Below are 18,283 nucleotides of genomic sequence, written 5' to 3'. Positions count from 1 at the left end.
ACTACACCTACCCTAATTTTTTTTACTTAAAAAAAACAGGCTACATAACCTTCCCTCTATCTTCATCCCTTTCCCCTCAAGATTTTCCCTGAAAACATCTACCAGTGATGTTATTCTAAACTAAGTGAACGTATCGATGACATTATTTAAATTAATTAATTTTAAATTAGAAAAGTAAACCATAGACTTGAACAAAATATATAAAATGGTACCTAATAAAACTATGTCTTAGTCCTACCTTTAAACTCAGTCTCTCTCCTCAGACGTAGCCAGTATTAACTGATAATTTATATCCTTACAGATATTTCCTGTAGTCTGGGCAGGGTGGCTCATGTCCTGATACTTTGGGAGGCTAAGGTGGGCGGATCACTTGAGATCAGGAGTTTGAGACCCATCAAGTCAATGTGGTGAAACCCCATTTCTACTAAAAAGACAAAAAAAAAAAAAAAAAAAAAACTAAGCTGGGCGTGGTGGCGCTTGCCTGTAATCCCAACTACTCGGGAGGCTGAGGTGGAAGAATCGCTTGTACCTGGGAGGTAGAGGTTGCAGTGAGCCTAGATCCCACCACTGTACTCTATCCTGAGTGACAGAGCAAGATTCCATCTCAAAAATAAATAAATAAATTTCCTCTGCATATACAATCATTTGTGTGTGTATACATGCATGTGTTGTTTAAGCATAGCCTAAACACAATTTAAATTTTACGCCTTTTTCATTCAAATGTATCGGAGAAATCTCTTCATATGAAAACATATGATTTAACACATTGTATATTACAGATGAAGAGTATTTCACCTGTAAGGCTGTACTATAGTTTATCTAATCAGTTTACTAGCAGTGATTAAGGTAGTTTCTAGTTTGGGGCTAAATGTAAAGGGATGAATAGGTGTAGCGTTGATATTTTATTATTTTCTTTTTGATGACAGGTGCTCTGAACCATAATTTTTTTTAGGAATAAAGTTTGTTGAGAATTATGTTGTTATTGAATAAATAGTCTGGATAGAAAAAACACATGACAATATCTGTTTATAAAATCTTGAAAAATGCTTTATTATTTCCTGGTATTCGATACTAAATGAAAGAAAAGAAGAAATTTGCAAAAAAACCTGACAGGACTCAATCTTTCAAGAATGTGTTTAGTTTATAAAACAGTTGCCAAGACAAACTGAGCTTTGGAATTTCAGCATTCTACAACTCAGTTGCAGTTTACTTATGAGGCACATCTATCAATGTTTATTTTCATTCACTTTTTTTCTAAATAGTGTTGCCTGACTGCAAAAGGTGTTAGAATTAGTTCTTTCAAATGCGTGAATATAATTAAAATTTGGCAATGAAAAGCAATAAAGATAAGTGCTAGGGTGGCTAGGATACTTTTTCCTCTAGAAATTTTATTCCTGAAGATTGTTCTATCTCCATGATACTGTCTTTTGAAACACACTCTGGTCTCATCGCTTACAGCCTACCTGGTCAGACTGTATATATAATCATTCCAGTTACATTAAAGAAATGTGTAAACATATCTGTTATTACAGTATGATCACTGGAAGCAGATGTATTTGAGGATATATTTCCATATGATATTCCAGATGTGTAGTCGTTGCTTACCAAATAATTATTGTAAATTTCAGAGAAATGTCAGCAAATAAGTACATATTTTCATCATTGGATAATACATTTGTTCTTCAGGCTTTGGGAAACAGGATGTGCATCTTTTGGTGCTTGTTTTTGTTTTTAGTGGTTGATCAAATGGCATATTTATTGGGACTTAAATTGTCTTTAGAGAGGAACACTTGTAATCAGCAAAAAAAAAAAAAAAAAAAGAATGTATTTCTTAATGTTGCATAATTGTCTTTACAAACTCATCCCATAAAAATATTCATTATAAACATGGCGTTCAAAAAATGTCATTCATTAACTTACAAATAAAATTATAATTACAATTATAAGGCTTCGAGGAGATTCTGCTAGGAGGGTTGCATGCTAATTGAGCAGTTTAAGGCTTCTAATTTAATATTAGGCAAAAAGATGATAATTATCTCAAGAAAAGCATATAACAGTTTAAGGACTGAGGTTTTTTTTTGTTTTTTTTTTTTTTTTTAGTTTCCTTTCTCCTTAGCAATCACATTGGATTAGAATGTAATATAGAGAAAATGTTCGTGCATGAAAATAAGCTTTTATTTGGGTCAGGGGGTTAAAGGGAGGTCTGTTTTCCTATGCAGTCTCGGTAGGAGAGCAAATTCAAAAGCCACGGCTGCTTAGACTTTTTGAGCGGTGCGCGGGCTGGGCTGTGTACCAACAGCCTCCTCAACTGCAGACGGAACTGCAGCATCCCTTCCTGCCGTAGCGCGTCAGCCATTGGCTCTTCGGTGACACGTGACTGATAGAGCCTTTTCTGTGTCTTTTCTCGCCCATCTGTGTGCAGGGCACTGATAGGCCGGGCTGATGCGCAGGCAGTTTATCATCTTGATCTCCCACTGAGTCAGGGAGCTCTCCTGTCACCAGTATTGATTTCAGAGGATGGACTAAATTTCCTAGGATTTCCATTAAGAATTAAGAAAAAAGCTCTAAGCACGCAGGGTAGCCAGACAGACATGGATATGAGATGGCACTGTGAAAACTCGCAGGTAGCTTCTTCTGTCACAGCCGCTGCTGAGCACAGCTTAGATCTGCAGCATGCAGGGTTTAAGATACCAGAAGCCTAAAAACAATAATAATGAAAATAAGAATAAACTCATTTGGATAAACTAATTTTAAGATTTATGTTAAAATATTTCTTCTTGAAGATTGCATGTCAAATTTATGCACGCTGTATGTGAAATGTAGAAAGGTTGTTTTAAATTTTAAAATGTCCTTAAACCCTGAGCATGGTTGCTTCTAGTTTTGTCTGCTGCTTTTTGTGAGCTTCAGGGGTTTATCAGCATGCTTGTGGCAAAAACAACCAAAACTTGTGTGTGTGTTTGTGTGTGTGCATATATATGTCTATATGTATTAACTTAGTTCAAGTAAAAGCATGAATAAAAAGCTGCTTTCAATACTTGCCAGACTGCTTTATTATTGTTAATGACTTGTGAAAATTTTGCTTAAATATGCTTAGATTCTGACCATGCATGCTTTTGTGGCAGAGTGGGATTTTCATGAGCATTTGTAAAGATGGAATGTCTGAATTAAATGCATGTTTGGTAAAACAGAAAATGTATTAGTGATCAATGATTAAACCTGATTAATGTAAATATTTCATGATAAGATGTGAGTAACATTTACTTACAGTAATTAATTCTGCTTACTGAAAAATGCATGTCTGGAATAATGAGAGTTTTTATATTTCTGAAATATTAATTTCAATTATTTCAACAATGGTAAGATTTTAATTTTCTAAAATGCCTCCCAGATGAAATAATTAAGAACATTTTTTAAGAGCTTATATCCTAGAAGAGGATTCTAAAGTGCTGTTTGTGTATGTGAGAGACCATGTGCATCTCCATGTGTGTGTGTGAATTCCTTGGGGAATCGTTTGATACCCTCCTAGCTAGTCCTTATTCTCAAGAAAAGCAAAAAATGCCTTGGCATTCAAACATTCCCTAGGCCTGTGGGGAATTAGAGCTAGCAGAAGCAAGAGTGTAGCCAGATGGGATTGGCACGCTCGGAGTGAGTGGAGACAATAGGTGGGGGTGGAGCAGATGGAGGACAGAAGGAATTGCATACCAGAAAAAGGGTAGGAGGGTGCCCGTGGGGAAGAGTGTGCTTAATAGTGAAGGAAGCCTGGCCTCTCTTTTCAAGGGAACTTCTGATTGCATCTTCTTTTTATTAGAAGACAGAATGTCATGTCTGTGGTGACTATTTTCATTAAATTAGGGAAGAAATTCCTTGAATAGAAGTTGCTTTACCAGATTATAAATGGTGTGTTGTCTATTTGTGGTGTTTGTCACATTTTTCTCTTTGCCATGTTCAGGAAAAGCAGAAGCAAAATTAACATTAGGCTATTGTATTATTTTAGTTAGTAGCATCTAAATATAAATATGGCAATTTCTACTGAACTTATTTACCAGACTTTGGATGATTCAAGCATCTATAGGGTTTACCAAATTTTTCCCTAAATAAGTTTTCAATTCCAAAAATGCTTAGAGCCCATGCTAACTAATCTATTATTTTACTTCTGGCTTTTTAATAGATGGTCATTTACAGAATAACTTTTGAATATTTTATTTAAGTATTTGTTGATTTTATCATGCAGCGTGGAGCTTGACCAATACCCAGTTAAAATTGTGAAATGAAATTAATCTTTCAGTAACTTCCATCAAGCCTTCTGTCACCCCCAACTCCCAGAAATATGGGCACAGCTTTTGCCCAGAGAAGTCAAAGGACTGAAGGAGGATGAAAATCAACTTACTTCGGAATCCTCTGATTTTAATGACTCTTAACAAAATTCTAGTTGAACCCACATAAAATTTTCAATCCTACATGCAAATTAATCTGACAAAAATCATGCTGCCAAAATATGCCAAGAAAACACAAATTTAATTGGGTTGCCCATAGCTCACTTGTCAGCTATTTGGGGATCTTATATTAATATATGTAGAGAATTCCCATTCTCCAGAGAAAGTTTCCATGCTTAAAGTTCTTTTGATTTATCCTTTGAACCTTGGCTTGACAAGGAATGATGACTTAGACAAGAAGGAAAAAAAAATTACGTTTGGTACCTTAAATTCAGGATAATATACTCAGATCAATATACTAGTTTTCCCAAAGTTGAAGAACAAAGCCAACTTGTTTCTTCAGTCATTTTCCTTCATGTTCTCTCCTTAGATATTAATGGAAAAAAACTCAGCAAGCAGCAAAATGCTTCTCACTTGGCAAATTCCCTATAACATTTTTAGAAAGGGAGTCTCCAGACAGACCAATATTTATATTATGGAGGGTAGACTGCTGATCATTAGGCAAAATTACCCAGTAGTAAAGAATAAATATTTTCATTGACTTTGCACAATCAAGGTTGCCCAGTAGGCTAAAAGACACATTCTCCTTATGAGCAGCATGGAATGAAACTAGAATAGCCCTGAACTATTAAATGTCTGGCCACAGTTGCATTTGGCTCAACTGCCAAGCAAACTTCTCACCAAGACATTAACTAGGGATATGCTTACATATTTACAAAATAATTAGTGATGTAGCATTGCATATTAAAGATGTTCTGGGTAGTTAGGATGAAATGTTACTGTCTGTGTCACTTCCATATGCTTCTTTAATTTATGAAATGTGCTCATACCAGAGCATCTGGGTGCATTTATGAAGTACAAGGGCAATCAATTAACTATATGATGGATGCAGTAGGCAGAATGCTAATTGATGGGAAAAGCCCTCTTAGCTGACACTTTTTAGTTTTCAACTGGGAAAAAAGCATGTAGCCAAGTACTTTAGGCCTTTGTCTGTATTAAGTTTAAATATTTCAAGAGCTCAGCTCATACTCTGCCCATTTAGAAAATGACATTTAAATGAGATTTCACCCTATCTAAATTAGTGCTCTTAATTCTAGTATTACGAGCACTACCAAAATCCACAGGTGAACAGCCTTAATGAATGTTTAATTATACTTGGATCAAGTGGTGCCTTTTATTGTTTAGTCTCCTCTTTCACCTTCCATTTCTCCCGCTCTCAGTGTTTTATTCCTCTGCTGCTCTGCCTGTGGTTTATGGACTCAAACACCAACAGATAGAAAAAGACAACATTCCATTTGTTGCAGAACTTGAGATTATTAAACATAAACAATAAGCATTTTGTAAATTCAAGATAGTATAATAATACCAAGTTTAGATTTATACATTCTTTAGCATTTAAATTTTTTAAATTTATACTGAAGTTACCAGTATTGACCCAGAAAGACTGATTTTACCTTCTGCTATCTTATTTACATGTACTTGACAGCTGATATTTGAATCTCCTGAAGGCCTCCTTCTTTCATCTATCTAGCATAGGCAATGGAACTAAGGACAGTATTATAGAGTAGGTAGGGAATTTCCAGTATACAGAATAATTGGAGAGAGTCACAGACAGTTACACATTCATGGATATCTCTAGGGTCTTTTAGCAAATTAAAGACAGTATGAGTTCAAACTGTGTAATAACTATTAGAAAGCAGAAATATGAGAGATATTTTATATTTTTGCATAATAAACTGTGTATTATCACTACCCATTTCCATTTGCTCCTCAAATTTTCACCTTTATTTTAATTCATTTGATTAGCCATTAGTAACTACCTCAGAATTATTTCCCAAAAATCAACGATATATTTTTTTATTTCAATGTTATGCTATATTTTTTAATCTGTGGGCTAACCCACAATTCATTTTCTTGGGAATAAAAAACATTCAAATACGTGTCCTATTTTCCCATAACTATAATGTAAAGCCTTTTGTTATAAAGTCTCCATTACTTTAAGTATTCATTACTTTGAAGACAAAAACTATATATCATGGTGGGAATGACTTGAATATTATTTGGGGGAGCCAAAATAAGTCAGTTCCCAAAAGAAATTAGTTCTGAAGTCTCTATGCTCTCACTGTTGTTTCCCCTGCTTTTTTATTAAAGTGTAATGAGTCTCATAGGATTCCACCATCTTGGCTCTAAGCCTATTTTTGATGAAAAACATGATGACGTAAGTTCACAGCCTAAATTTAATACTAAAGTCATGGGTAAAGTGAAGGCTTAATAGCATGGGGAAACGCATTACCTGGCTGACTTAACGTCATTCAAGTTGAAAATACTGCAGGAATATATCAGTCTATGGCCATAGCACCCTGAATGCACCCAATCTCATCTGATCGCAGAAGCTAAGCAGGGTTGGTCCTGGTTAGTAATTAGATGGGAGAGTGTATCAAAGACAAAATTCTTTCCTAATCAATTATCCAATGAAATGAATTTATTTATAATGAAAAAATACTTTATATGCAAATGTATAGATTACATATATAAAGTAAAATGTATATATAATAAGGTATAATTCCATATATAAAACTAAGGCTGCCATTTTGACTTCAAAACCATTTTATTGTCAGATCAAAAATTTTTACATAGAATTTTGATTTTTTTAAAGTGCTTTATTTTGAAGTTGCATATGTATAGCCTTGGGAGTCAATTCTCAATTTTCCAAGTATGAACTGTCTACATAATGGATTATCTTGCATGATTAGATGTACTTTCTGGACCACTTACCCTCCATTGGCTTAAAAATTGTTGTTTTAATTACATACCATGGCTCCCTCCATTAGCACAGCTAAATTTGAGTGGATCATCCACCCTTTAGGTTTGTAGTGGGACCACATGTGTATAAAATGTGTGTCTATATAAAATACAATTAAATATGTAGCTATTAAATAATAGGCTTAAGAATACATATAGCAAGCCAAAAATTTGGTAGGGAGTAGCTACTCTTGGATTTGCCAAGATGTTTCTAAGCCTTTAGGAATTGTACTATCTCTTTCCAGAGTGTTGAAAATAAAATATATAAGCAATTACTAAGCACCCTTCTCAGAGCTTTTGTACATCCTTAGTTAAGATCTGTTAAAATATCTATGCCAGAACTCTGCTAGATGTCATGGGTTATGCAAAGAAAAATGATACACTTGCTGCCTTAAAAGTCCAGTTGAGGAATCAGGACAAATACGTATAAAACTAGCGGAGCACTGAAGCCCTAACTAATTTTCCCTATAGCATTACTTAATATATATTTGCTTATTGTCTTGTCAATATATTTGGTCATTGTCTTCTATATATTTCAAGGCAGCTAGGAGAATGGAGACTTCATTGTGGTTCAAGGAGATACATTAATGTTGTTCTGCCACGTTTCCTGTGTTTCTGTAAGCAGCATTTGTTATGCAGTCACAAAATAAAAGGTAACACAAAATCACATCAAATCAGGTGTCAAATCAGATCATATCTTAGTGTCAATACCTCCCTCTCAAATGGCGTTACGGACACTGAGGGTACTAGAATATCAGGAAGAGGACCCAAGTAGCTTGTCTCAAAATCAGCCAAGGGGGTTGTTTCCAGTTCTGCATGTTCTCAGGACAACATATTGATTTCTTAAAAGCCAGTTTTCATACTTTATGAAAAATAAAAGTAATGCAAAATGGATGCAACTTTTTGCTTAAAAGTCATCTGCATATTTAGTGTGTATTCATTCTCTTTATTCATTAAAATTAGCCATTGTTGCTAAGTGTTTTCCTTTAGGAAAAATAAATTGTACACTTTGGCATAACTGCCTAACTGTCTCAGACCCTTATGATATAACTGAGTGTTCTTATAAATTGCTCTGGCAAGAATTCTGTTTGCCTGATTCTACTTCCTTCTCTAGCTCTTAATTTTCTTTTCTTTTTGGTGGGATGGAGTGAATGGGTAAGCATGGGGGGGGGTATGGATGTAAGCGAGGATTTGGCCTTAGGTGCAACAATTTTTAGTAAGTGATAATAATTATGTAAACCATCCACTCCTGTTACAGGAATGCTTATCAATACTATTGTTTTCTCAGTAAGTAGCTTAAAATGTGGTGAATAATTATGGGATATTTTGTGAACCATTCATTAAAACTGACTGGAATGATACCTAGGTATAAAACATGAAACTGAGTAACTCTTGATTGTTTTACAAAATCTCAGGTTAGAGAAAAGTAAGCTTAGGTCACTGTTTAAAGGAATCCACTGCAACAAGTGTTTTCTAGATTGCTGACTCTCTAGTTTTCCACATAGCCAGTAAGATTTCAATTGCAAGAGATGGTGTCATTTTAAACAGAAGGCTATTCCTGCAATAACAAAATAAATACTGACTTCAGCCTATTTCACTCTATTTAGCAAATCCCTAAATGATGCATCAACTCTTTGCAGTACTTTAGGAAGAGATATGAAGGTTTAAATTGATGAAATTAAGTAGAAAACTGTATGCTTAGTTTATTTGAAACTCAAAAATGGGAGGACATTTTCAAAGACATGCCATTCAAACAAGGATAATACATGTTTTATGTCTATAAACATAATAAAAGTTGGGGAGGGATTTGTAGATTACTTGTTTTGGTTGTGATTGTATTTCTTTTTCTTTGTTGAATGTATCTGCATCTTTTTTTTTTTAAGAGAATGTATTTATAACTACCACAGTTTTGTCATCTTATATGTAATATATAGGAGTTAATCAGATCAGCATGCTTTTTTATTTTGAAAATAAATATTTTAATTCAGAATAATTTGATATTCTAAAAATGTTGTAAATATATCTTAGAGAGTTCTCTTTTTGTTCATCTGTCCCTAATGTGAATGTGTTTTATAACCCATTGTACATTTGTCAATACTAAGAAATTAACATTCAGTTAATTTTAATCACTTTTTAAGGTGAATCGCTTTTGAAAGTGATTTATTTTTATAATTCTTGTATCATAGATGCTACTGAGTGTTCTGCTGAAATGTCCCAACATTTCTTACTTCCACCAATTGCCTAAGAGAATCCTCTTCTCTGGGCTCCTCAGATTTCCACTCAGAAACATTCAATCAAATATTTTAGGAGTAAAAACAATTAACAGGAAAGCAGTTCTTTGTACCTGTTTTTTCTTTCTACCCTTTTAAATGTTAGATTTTTTCTGGAGTTGTTCAGAATCTCCTTTTCTCTTTTAGTTTCCTGGGGAAATCTATACAATCCCCAATGCAGAATTCTCTTCTCAGCTTCAGATCTACCCTTACAACTGCTATTAGCTCACCTCAAATTCAGCATGTTCCGGTGTGAATAGATTACTCTTTGGAGCTTATCTAATTTTAGAACATTTTCTTTTAATTGATTTATGTGAAGACATTGTACTGGAGAAAGTTCTACATCTACTGGTGAAGACTTAATGACTTAATCTTCTGATACTTGATTTCCTTGTTTGTAAGGTGAGGAGTTCACAGCTCTAATACTTTGTGACTTTGGAGTGTGAATAAATGTGTTTCCTTTAAAAAAAGAAATGCTTTAAAGAAAATTGGTCTAATGAACAGGCTGCTTTTCATTTCATTGAATTATCTCACCTGGATTTTGAGATGAATTAGCATCTGGGATTTTCTTATGAGATTTTCCTTTTGAAAATTTTTATTTTGAAGGTAGTGCATGAAAAGTTGTCATGTCTAGCATTAATCATAGAGCAAACTCCTTTTCCATTTCCATAATGAAGAATACAGATGCTCATTTGGAATCCTAGAAACACAATAGGAAGAAATAACATCTCTTTATCTTGAAAATGAGAAAAATTTTCTCAGTGTTGTAGCAAGCACACTTCAGTGAAACCGAAGGTATGGGACCCTATACTGCTTATGACCCTTGTGTTCCCAAACTTCTACTTTTGCTAATTTGGAGTGATTTTAAATCTATCTTCTATGCAATGAATGCCAAAAGAGCAAAATTATTCATGATAGGTGAAAATATTTATTACCATATGTCAAGAAACTTCGATTCTCTCTGATATTCATAAGAACACTGTGGTGTAAAATCACACCAGCTGAATCTACTAAATAATTGTTCATGTGAATGCTGTACCTACTCTGTGTATTTTTAGGCTTTATATCAATAAATATTTCATAAAGTGTTGCATACTCTGGACTAAAAATCCTTCTTCCCCAAATCAGTTTCAGATTCTCTTTTAAGAAATGAAGTGCACTGTGGTTTCTAATGAAGTGGGGAGGAAAGTGGTGACATAAGCAATTGACAGCACAGTCTGAGAAACATTCTTATCGCTGATAAAGATTTGTGGAAAAATAAATTTCAAAAATGCCAAATTAGATCCTCTGAGAACAAGGTTTTGTAAGCATTTTTCTATAAATGTGGAAGAGAAAGTCTATATTAAGAACAAAAGGTTAGTTGTGTAGGACAAATTATTTTTATGGCCATTTACAATTTGTATATAAAAGCTTAGGCTGGCCATGGTGGCTCACACCTGTAATCCCAGCACTTTGGGAGACCTTGGCGGTTGGATCACCTGAGTTCAGGAGTTCAATACCAGCCTGGCCAACATGGTGAAACCCCATCTCTACTAAAAATACAAAAAATTAGCTGGGCATGGTGGCAGGCACCTGTAAACCCAGTTGCTTGGGAGGCTGAGGCCGGAGAATTGCTTGAACCCGGGAGGCAGAGGTTGCAATGAACTGAGATCACACGGTTACACTCCAGCCTGGGCGACAGAGCCAGATTCTGTCTCACAGAACAAAACAAAACCAAACCCACATACGGCTTGCTGGTGTCCATAATAATTAGAAATCTTTAGCAGAAAAGAAATTCATCTGAGAAACAAGTAAACATAATTAGAACTTAGGCCAGGCACGGTGGCTCATGTCTATAATCCCAGCACTTTGTGAGGCTGAGACCAGTGGATCGTTTGAACTCAGGAGTTTGAGACAGACAGACTGGGCAACATGGTGAAACCCTGTTTCTACCAAAAATACAAAAAATAGCCAGGCGTGGTGGTGCGCACTTGTGGTCTCAGCTACTCAGGGGGCTGAGGCAGGAGAATCGCTTGAACCCAGGAGACGGAGGTTGCAGTGAGCCGATATCGCACAACTGCACTTCAGTTTGGGTGACAGAGTAAGATCCCATCCCCCAAAAAATAAATAATAAAAAGAATGTTGACATTTATCATTTCAAGACTTTTTTTATTTTTATTTTTTTTGAGATGGAGTTTCGCTTTTGTTGCCCAGGCTGGACTGCAGTGGCACGATCTCTATTCACTGCAACCTCCCCCTCCGGAGTTCAAGGGATTCTCCCACGTCGGCCTCTGGCATAGCTAGCATTACAGGTGCGCACCACCACGCCTGGCTAATTTTTTGTATTTTTAGTAGAGATGGGGTTTCACCATGTCGGCCAGGCTGTACTCGAACTCTGACCTCAGGTAATCTACCAGCCTCAGCCTCCCAAAGTGTTGGGATTATAGGCGCGAGCCACCGAAGACTCCTTAATATATGGAAGATGTAGTGATTACATTTTAATTTTTTTTTAATTTGTTGTTGTCAGAATCTAAACAGAGACTGTTTACCTCCCACCAGAATTCAATGGATGCTCTGGAAAACCAGCAGCTTGGACTATAAATTGATATGTACAGTAGAAGTATAGCTTTTAATATAATCCTATAATGATAGATTTGGCTTCCAGAAAATAGTTAGCTTAAACACTTCATCTTTAAAGCATTCCCTGAACTTCAGGCTTCAAAGCTTTAGAAGCATGGTGCCTCTGTGGGACTAGAAAGAGAGAAGGGTGAGGTGTTGTGAGGTGTGGCCTCATAACTTCTCAGCCAGCTCTTTTCATTGTCACCACATGATGTAGGCCTGGGTTTGTTACAGCAGCTCTGGACATGTGACTGATTCAGCATCTGTTACATATTTTATTCTTTTATAATAATTCCTCCCACTATTTAAAATTTACTGATAGTATTAGCTCTAGAAAAAGTATTAATGGGTTCTGAAAGAGATTCGTCATTTAACTTACCATTCTTAGATATTTTAATTAAAGGGGTTGAGAAACCGCCTGAGTTTGTTTTACCTTGTTTTGTTTGGTGGAAGATACCCAAGGATGGGGGTGGGAGGGCTCTTCTAATGGCACATTTCTGTTCTGTGTCTGAAGGTTTGGTGTTTTTGAGGAGTAAAGTCCTTCGCTTCTTTTCTTTTAAGCCCTTTTTAGAATACTAAAATCAAGACTTATTTCACGTCTCATTTCGAGAGAGATTCAGTCTACTTTCCTAAATGTCAAATAGCTGTATCATAGATGTCCTTTGTAAAATGGACAGACACCCTGCTACCCCCCAAACATGAGTGGAGGAACTCTTTTCTTAGCTTTTCTCCTTCCTTCTGCTCATTCTCTTTCTTAATTATTTCCTGTTTGCTTTGCCTCTTTTCTTCTACTTTGCCTGTACCAGAACTCTGCTAGTGGCATCTACTGTCTTTTCTGTCCCATTCCTGCCACTAGAAAGGTAAATTTGGAAGCCAATACATAGCAATAAAATGTCCAAGTCACTAGCCATTATTTTTAGACCTCATGGAAGTCAGGAAAATTCACTGAATTCTGTGACATTAAAACAAAGTATATTGAGCACAATTGAATTCTTAGATAAATAAGAATTCTGCAGGATTTGAGGATTGAAAAATAAGATTACACATTGTAGGGGTAGCTAATTGGGCAGAAGTGGCAGCATCCTCAGGATATAAATAATGGAAATTTAATTTTTAGTGAATCCCTGATATTTCCTGTCTTGTCAGTTTTATTTGTATTTTCATTATCTCATATATGTATATATATTATTTCTTTAGAGACTGACTCACTTTGCTGCCCAGGCTGAGTGCAGTTTCACGATCATAGTGGACTGCAGTGTCCATATCCTGGGCTCCAGGCCTCTCCTGCCTGAGCCTCCTGAGTAGCTGGGACTATAGGCACAAGCCACCATGCCTGGCTAGTTTTTTTTTCCTTTTCTTTTTCTTTCTTTCTTTCTTTTCTTTTTTTTTTTTTTAGTAGAAATGAGGTCTTGCTATGTTGCCCAGGCTGATCTGGAGCTCCTGAACTCAAGTGATCATCCTTCCTCGGCCTCCCAAAGTGCTGGTATTACAGGGATGAGCCACCATGCCTGGCCCTCTTCTCTTTTAAATCAAGTGCCTAATTGTTTGCTGGTGAAATTTTTAGTGATTTCTTGTCTTAATGCTAGGATTTAATATTCAGAGGTAAGTGACAAAGTAGACAAAAATGGTGTTCACTAGTAATAACCCATGACAATGTCTTTACCTTGAGTAATGGTAAAATAGTCGATATTGTAACTACATTAAAAACAACAGTTATTTCAGGGAACAACTGTAATTTTTAGCAGAAAAGTGAATCGTATATAACCAATTAATCTTGCTCCATTGATAAAGCATTGGGCCCTGTATGTTGTCATTTTATCTCTGTCAAGCCATTTCATGAAATAGATTACTATACTTATATATGTATTTATTACATATTTATGTCATTTCTAACTCATCCTACTTTGAAAAAATTATAGATTCACAGAAGGTTGCAGAGGAAGATAAAAGGAGATTCCTCTACCCTTCAACCAACCTCGTTGCCATGTTAACATCTTGCTTACCTATAGTCCAGTATCAAAAGGAGAATGTTGACAAGGGTACAAATCGTAGACCCTATTTCGATTATGCCAGTGATGCCTGCACTCATTTGTGCGTTTGTGTTTGTATGTGTGCATGTGTAACTCTATGCAGTTTAATCACATGTGTAGTTTCTTGTAACCACCACCACAATCAAGGTATTTACCCCTACCATTACCAAGGACTCCTTTGTGTTACTCTCCATCACTGCAAGGGAGATGTGAAAGGTCATCTGCTCTAACCTACTTATATTAGGATGGGGAGTGATTTGCCCCAGGTCAATGGGTTAGAATGCTGATAGTCAAATGTTAGTCAAATCTTAGATTACTGTATCTTATCCTACACCAGTTTCAGGCATTATATATTACATTCCCAATTTTTACAGCAAGCAGTTATTCAGCAAGTTTAAAGATAAAAGACTTGAAGCAAACAAAACTTTTACAGAGTTGAGTTGATCTATTTCATTACAATTCTCAATTTAAAAAAAAAATCCAGATTTCTATTACGGGATGCAAATGGATTAAGAAAACATTAACAGTCAATGGAAACATTAGATTAGTATTCGAAGTGTCTATATCATAGAGATAATCCTTGTTGCTTCATCAGAACTCAGCATAATTCCGAAAAGGTGAGGAGGCAATTGGTTGGTATCTATGAAGAAACTCAAAAATTTAGCTACAAATTATATAATCAATACTCTCCACCCAAAGATTTGCATACCTACTCCCTCCCCTTCGCATACCAAAAACACACCATATTCTTTTTCCTTTTTTTAGTGATGAGGTCTCACTGTGTTGCCCAGACTGGACTAGAGTGACCCTCCTATCTCAGCCTCCTCCAAGTGCCTGGGACTAGAAGTGTGTGCCATCACACCCAGCCACACCAGATATTTCAAGAATTATTTCTCCCTTACAGTTTCCCTTTATATTTTAGTTACCATTGATAAAATGATTAGGGTCAGGTTGTGGGGAGAGAGTTGGGAACTGGGGTGTCACAGCATATAATCTGATCCACTAGCCTGTTTCATATCCACTTGGGAAATATTTTTGGTGCTACTCACCTTTGGAAGTAAATCTGGCTATTAAAGAGAAGAACAGCATTTATTTGGAAAGAGTGTTGGACTGTTCTACTATGTCAGCATCATAGAAATTAGAGATGTAAAGACCCTTTGGCTAATTTGTCCTATTTCCATAGAAGTTTCACTGAATATTTTTCGAAAGTCCTCATCTATTTTTGTTTAAAATAAATGAGAATTCAATGCAGATTCTTGTTAGGGCTTGAAACCGCTGATTGTTGTGTTTTCTGGGTTGTTTTTCTTTTTAGATACAGTTGACAGTTTGCATAGCTAATTATTGTGTTCTCATGTGTTTAATTCCAGCATTGGTGTAAGCTGCTTAGAAGGGAGGGTGAGGGGAGGAAAGTTCTACTGTGGTCTTAAAGTACATCAACAAGATGTTACTGCAAGGAGTACCGGAGATTGAGAGATTGACTATGTGTGTGTGTGCATGTGTGCACTTTGAAAGATGGGTCAAAGTTAAAGCAGCAAAATGAATTTTAAATAACTGCCAGGGTTTGGTAGCTAATAATGCCTTTGTGAAGGGTTCTATCAGTAGCAAAATGCAGGAGATACTGGGGTGCCCTGTGGCCTTGTTTTATGTAGGGCATTCTGTATCATGATGAATCATTTGCAGCAAGTTTTTGATAGGAAACCTGAAGAACATACACTGTGAGAAATCCAGCTTTTTCTTGCTGGATTTCAACTAAATAAATAATTTATGTAATTAAAAAACTGATTTTTGTTTACTACTCATTTTCCATGAAAAAAGCCTTGTAATTTGAAGACAATTTGTTAATAATTATTTCCTGTACCCAATAGATAGCTTTAAAACTTCCCCATTATAGTGTTTTGTGGATCCCATTTCTGGGGAAAAGAGTGCTTTAGTCAAGAATCATTGCCTGTTTTGTCAATGAAGCATGAGTTCAATGTGCAGGTTTTGGAATTTAGAAGCATTAACTGAACGATTTAAGAGCCATCGAGGTAGTGTGATAAAATGATGTCTTTTGCATGTCCTTTTGTTGGTAGTGCTGGTGCTGGTGCTTTTTCTGGGGAGGGTAGTGTTGATTTAATGACTGGACTTGGTTGCTTTCACTTTCTTTCCTACACTATAAGATGGGACTCTTTTAAGGAGACCTTCCACAATTCATTAGACTGAAATTTTGCTTTAATGCAGTATCTTTAAATAATTATCATGCTTCTTGAAAGATCTGTCAAATTCGAATGAGGAAATTAATGTGAAATTCAGCAGAACATTTTTATAGCTATTCCATATTGGGAGTACAACTGTGTCTGCCACAATGTAAAAATGATTAGTGTTGAATTTATGTGTACAGCTTCTCTTAGAGCAGCCAAACTGGTGAGATGGGCCACCTAAGAGCAGACATGAATGACTAGATCTCTACATTTGCATAAATAAATAAATAAGTAGAATTTTGTTGTTTCTGGTTGCTATAAGCGACGGAGACAGTTATTTCCAAACCGTTCAAGACACAATGAATGGCAAACATTATGTGCCTAGTGATTTGAACCTCCACATATGAACTCAGTTGAATGCTTGAGAGCCAAGATGAAACTCATACACATTCTTGCAAACCATTGCCATGGCAACATACTTAAAATTTCCAAGGTCGGTCTCCCTCGAGTTTGCACCTGCAGTTAGCTTATTATGAAACAAAAAAAAAGGAGGCTTTCCAATTCAAAAATTCTTTGAAATGGTTGGGACTATGTTTTGAAATAAAGTGGAGTTTAAAAGTCAAAAAGCAAAATAGAACATTCAGGAAAAAAATAAATTTGCATTCTTCATGCACTGTTTGGCTTTTCTCCTTCCACTTCACAATATGCTAGGCAAGGACAAAAGCGGATTGTCTACCTCTTGTGAATATTAGGATACTGGAGTTTTGCCCACTTTAATAAGAAACATGTTATTTTCAGCATGCTGGAGAAAACAAGGATTTCTTAGAAAATAATACCGAAGGTGATAATAGCCAATATTTGAGTTTATCATGTACAAGGAATAGTGTTAAGTATATAATCTGTCATGATTTTCTTAATTCCTACAACTACTGCAGAGATTGATACTGCATCCCTACCATTTTACAAATGAGAGGTTAAATAAATCACGCAGGTTCTGCCACTTCTAAATGGTAGAGTACAGATTTTAACTTGGGTGTGTCTAACTCCAGTGACCACACATGCAGCAGATTGCTGGGAAGCAGCATTATAAGATCCCATAACCTGTACCAGGACTTCTCAATTTGTCAAGCAAAGAATTGGTCCTAGGAAACCAAAAAAATGCTACCATGGAAAGCACCTCTCCCTCTCTTCAGAATATACCAGGTGAATCATTCACTCTGGGTAGATATAGCTGGATGCTTACATGGCTGCATCAGGTTCTACCTAAAAATACAAGCCTGTTGTACCTTTTGAGTCTTTCAGGTAACAAAGCAGTCAAGGACAGTAAGACAGCCACCTTTCTTATTATATTACTTCATCTCCATTTCCCTCCCAGCTAACTCAGTGGAACACAAAAGGAGGCTTGGCTTCTGTTTGAATAGATCTTGGAAAACAGAAATTTAGAAATGTGGAATCTTGTTTCAATAAGGATTTCTGGACTAAATAAAATAAGAAAAACCTATTTGAAAATTATAATGAAAATATTACTGGGAGAGTCACTTACAAATAAATATACTCCCTTCACAAAGAACTTTGCATTTGGAAGCAACCAACAGGTCTTGTGTATTTTAAGCCATGAGTCTTGAGTGAGTGCTCTTGTGCACCTGGGCTTTCTCATTTAAGAACCTCTCTGACACCCTTTTCCTTATAGCCAGTTTCTCATTTCTCAAGTTAGAGAACCTTGATTATCTGGATTTCCAGCTCAAAGCAGGTCTGAAGGGGCAAACTGGAAGGAAAAAATAGATCTATAAAGGCTGACAAAAGAGAAAAACTAGATTGAGTGTTCCTAGACTGAAAACTAATTGAGCAACTTGGGTTCCTATGGGGAAGAGTCAGTGATACTCTTTGAGATCACTGTTTCCAGACCTAGTGCTCATAAAAAGACAACAATATAATCAAGAAAAGTTTGTCTTCTAAAGCTACAACGATGT

The 18,283-nt window shown here is 35.9% G+C and overlaps 1 protein-coding gene across 30 annotated transcripts in view; it reads left to right on the top strand.

The window, feature by feature from the left end:
• NRXN1 (neurexin 1) overlaps positions 1-18,283 on the top strand; it is a 1,142,110-nt gene that overhangs the window by 1,083,740 nt on the left and 40,087 nt on the right. For 2 of the 30 annotated variants that reach the window (XM_021675815.2, XM_021675814.2), the window contains exon 1: positions 2,426-2,624. The exons of the other annotated variants lie outside the window; for them this stretch is intronic. In XM_021675815.2, the coding sequence (XP_021531490.1) occupies positions 2,592-2,624 (33 nt within the window). In that variant the 5' untranslated portion in view covers positions 2,426-2,591. Of the gene's footprint in view, positions 1-2,425; positions 2,625-18,283 lie in introns of those variants that run through there. 30 annotated transcript variants of the gene reach the window in all.

The sequence above is a fragment of the Aotus nancymaae genome, unplaced genomic scaffold, assembly GCF_030222135.1.
Source record: "Aotus nancymaae isolate 86718 unplaced genomic scaffold, 86718_ANA_hifiasm-v0.15.2.pri h1tg000057l, whole genome shotgun sequence".
Taxonomy (NCBI): Eukaryota; Metazoa; Chordata; class Mammalia; order Primates; family Aotidae; genus Aotus; species Aotus nancymaae.
This window is presented reverse-complemented; position numbering and strand designations above follow the sequence as displayed.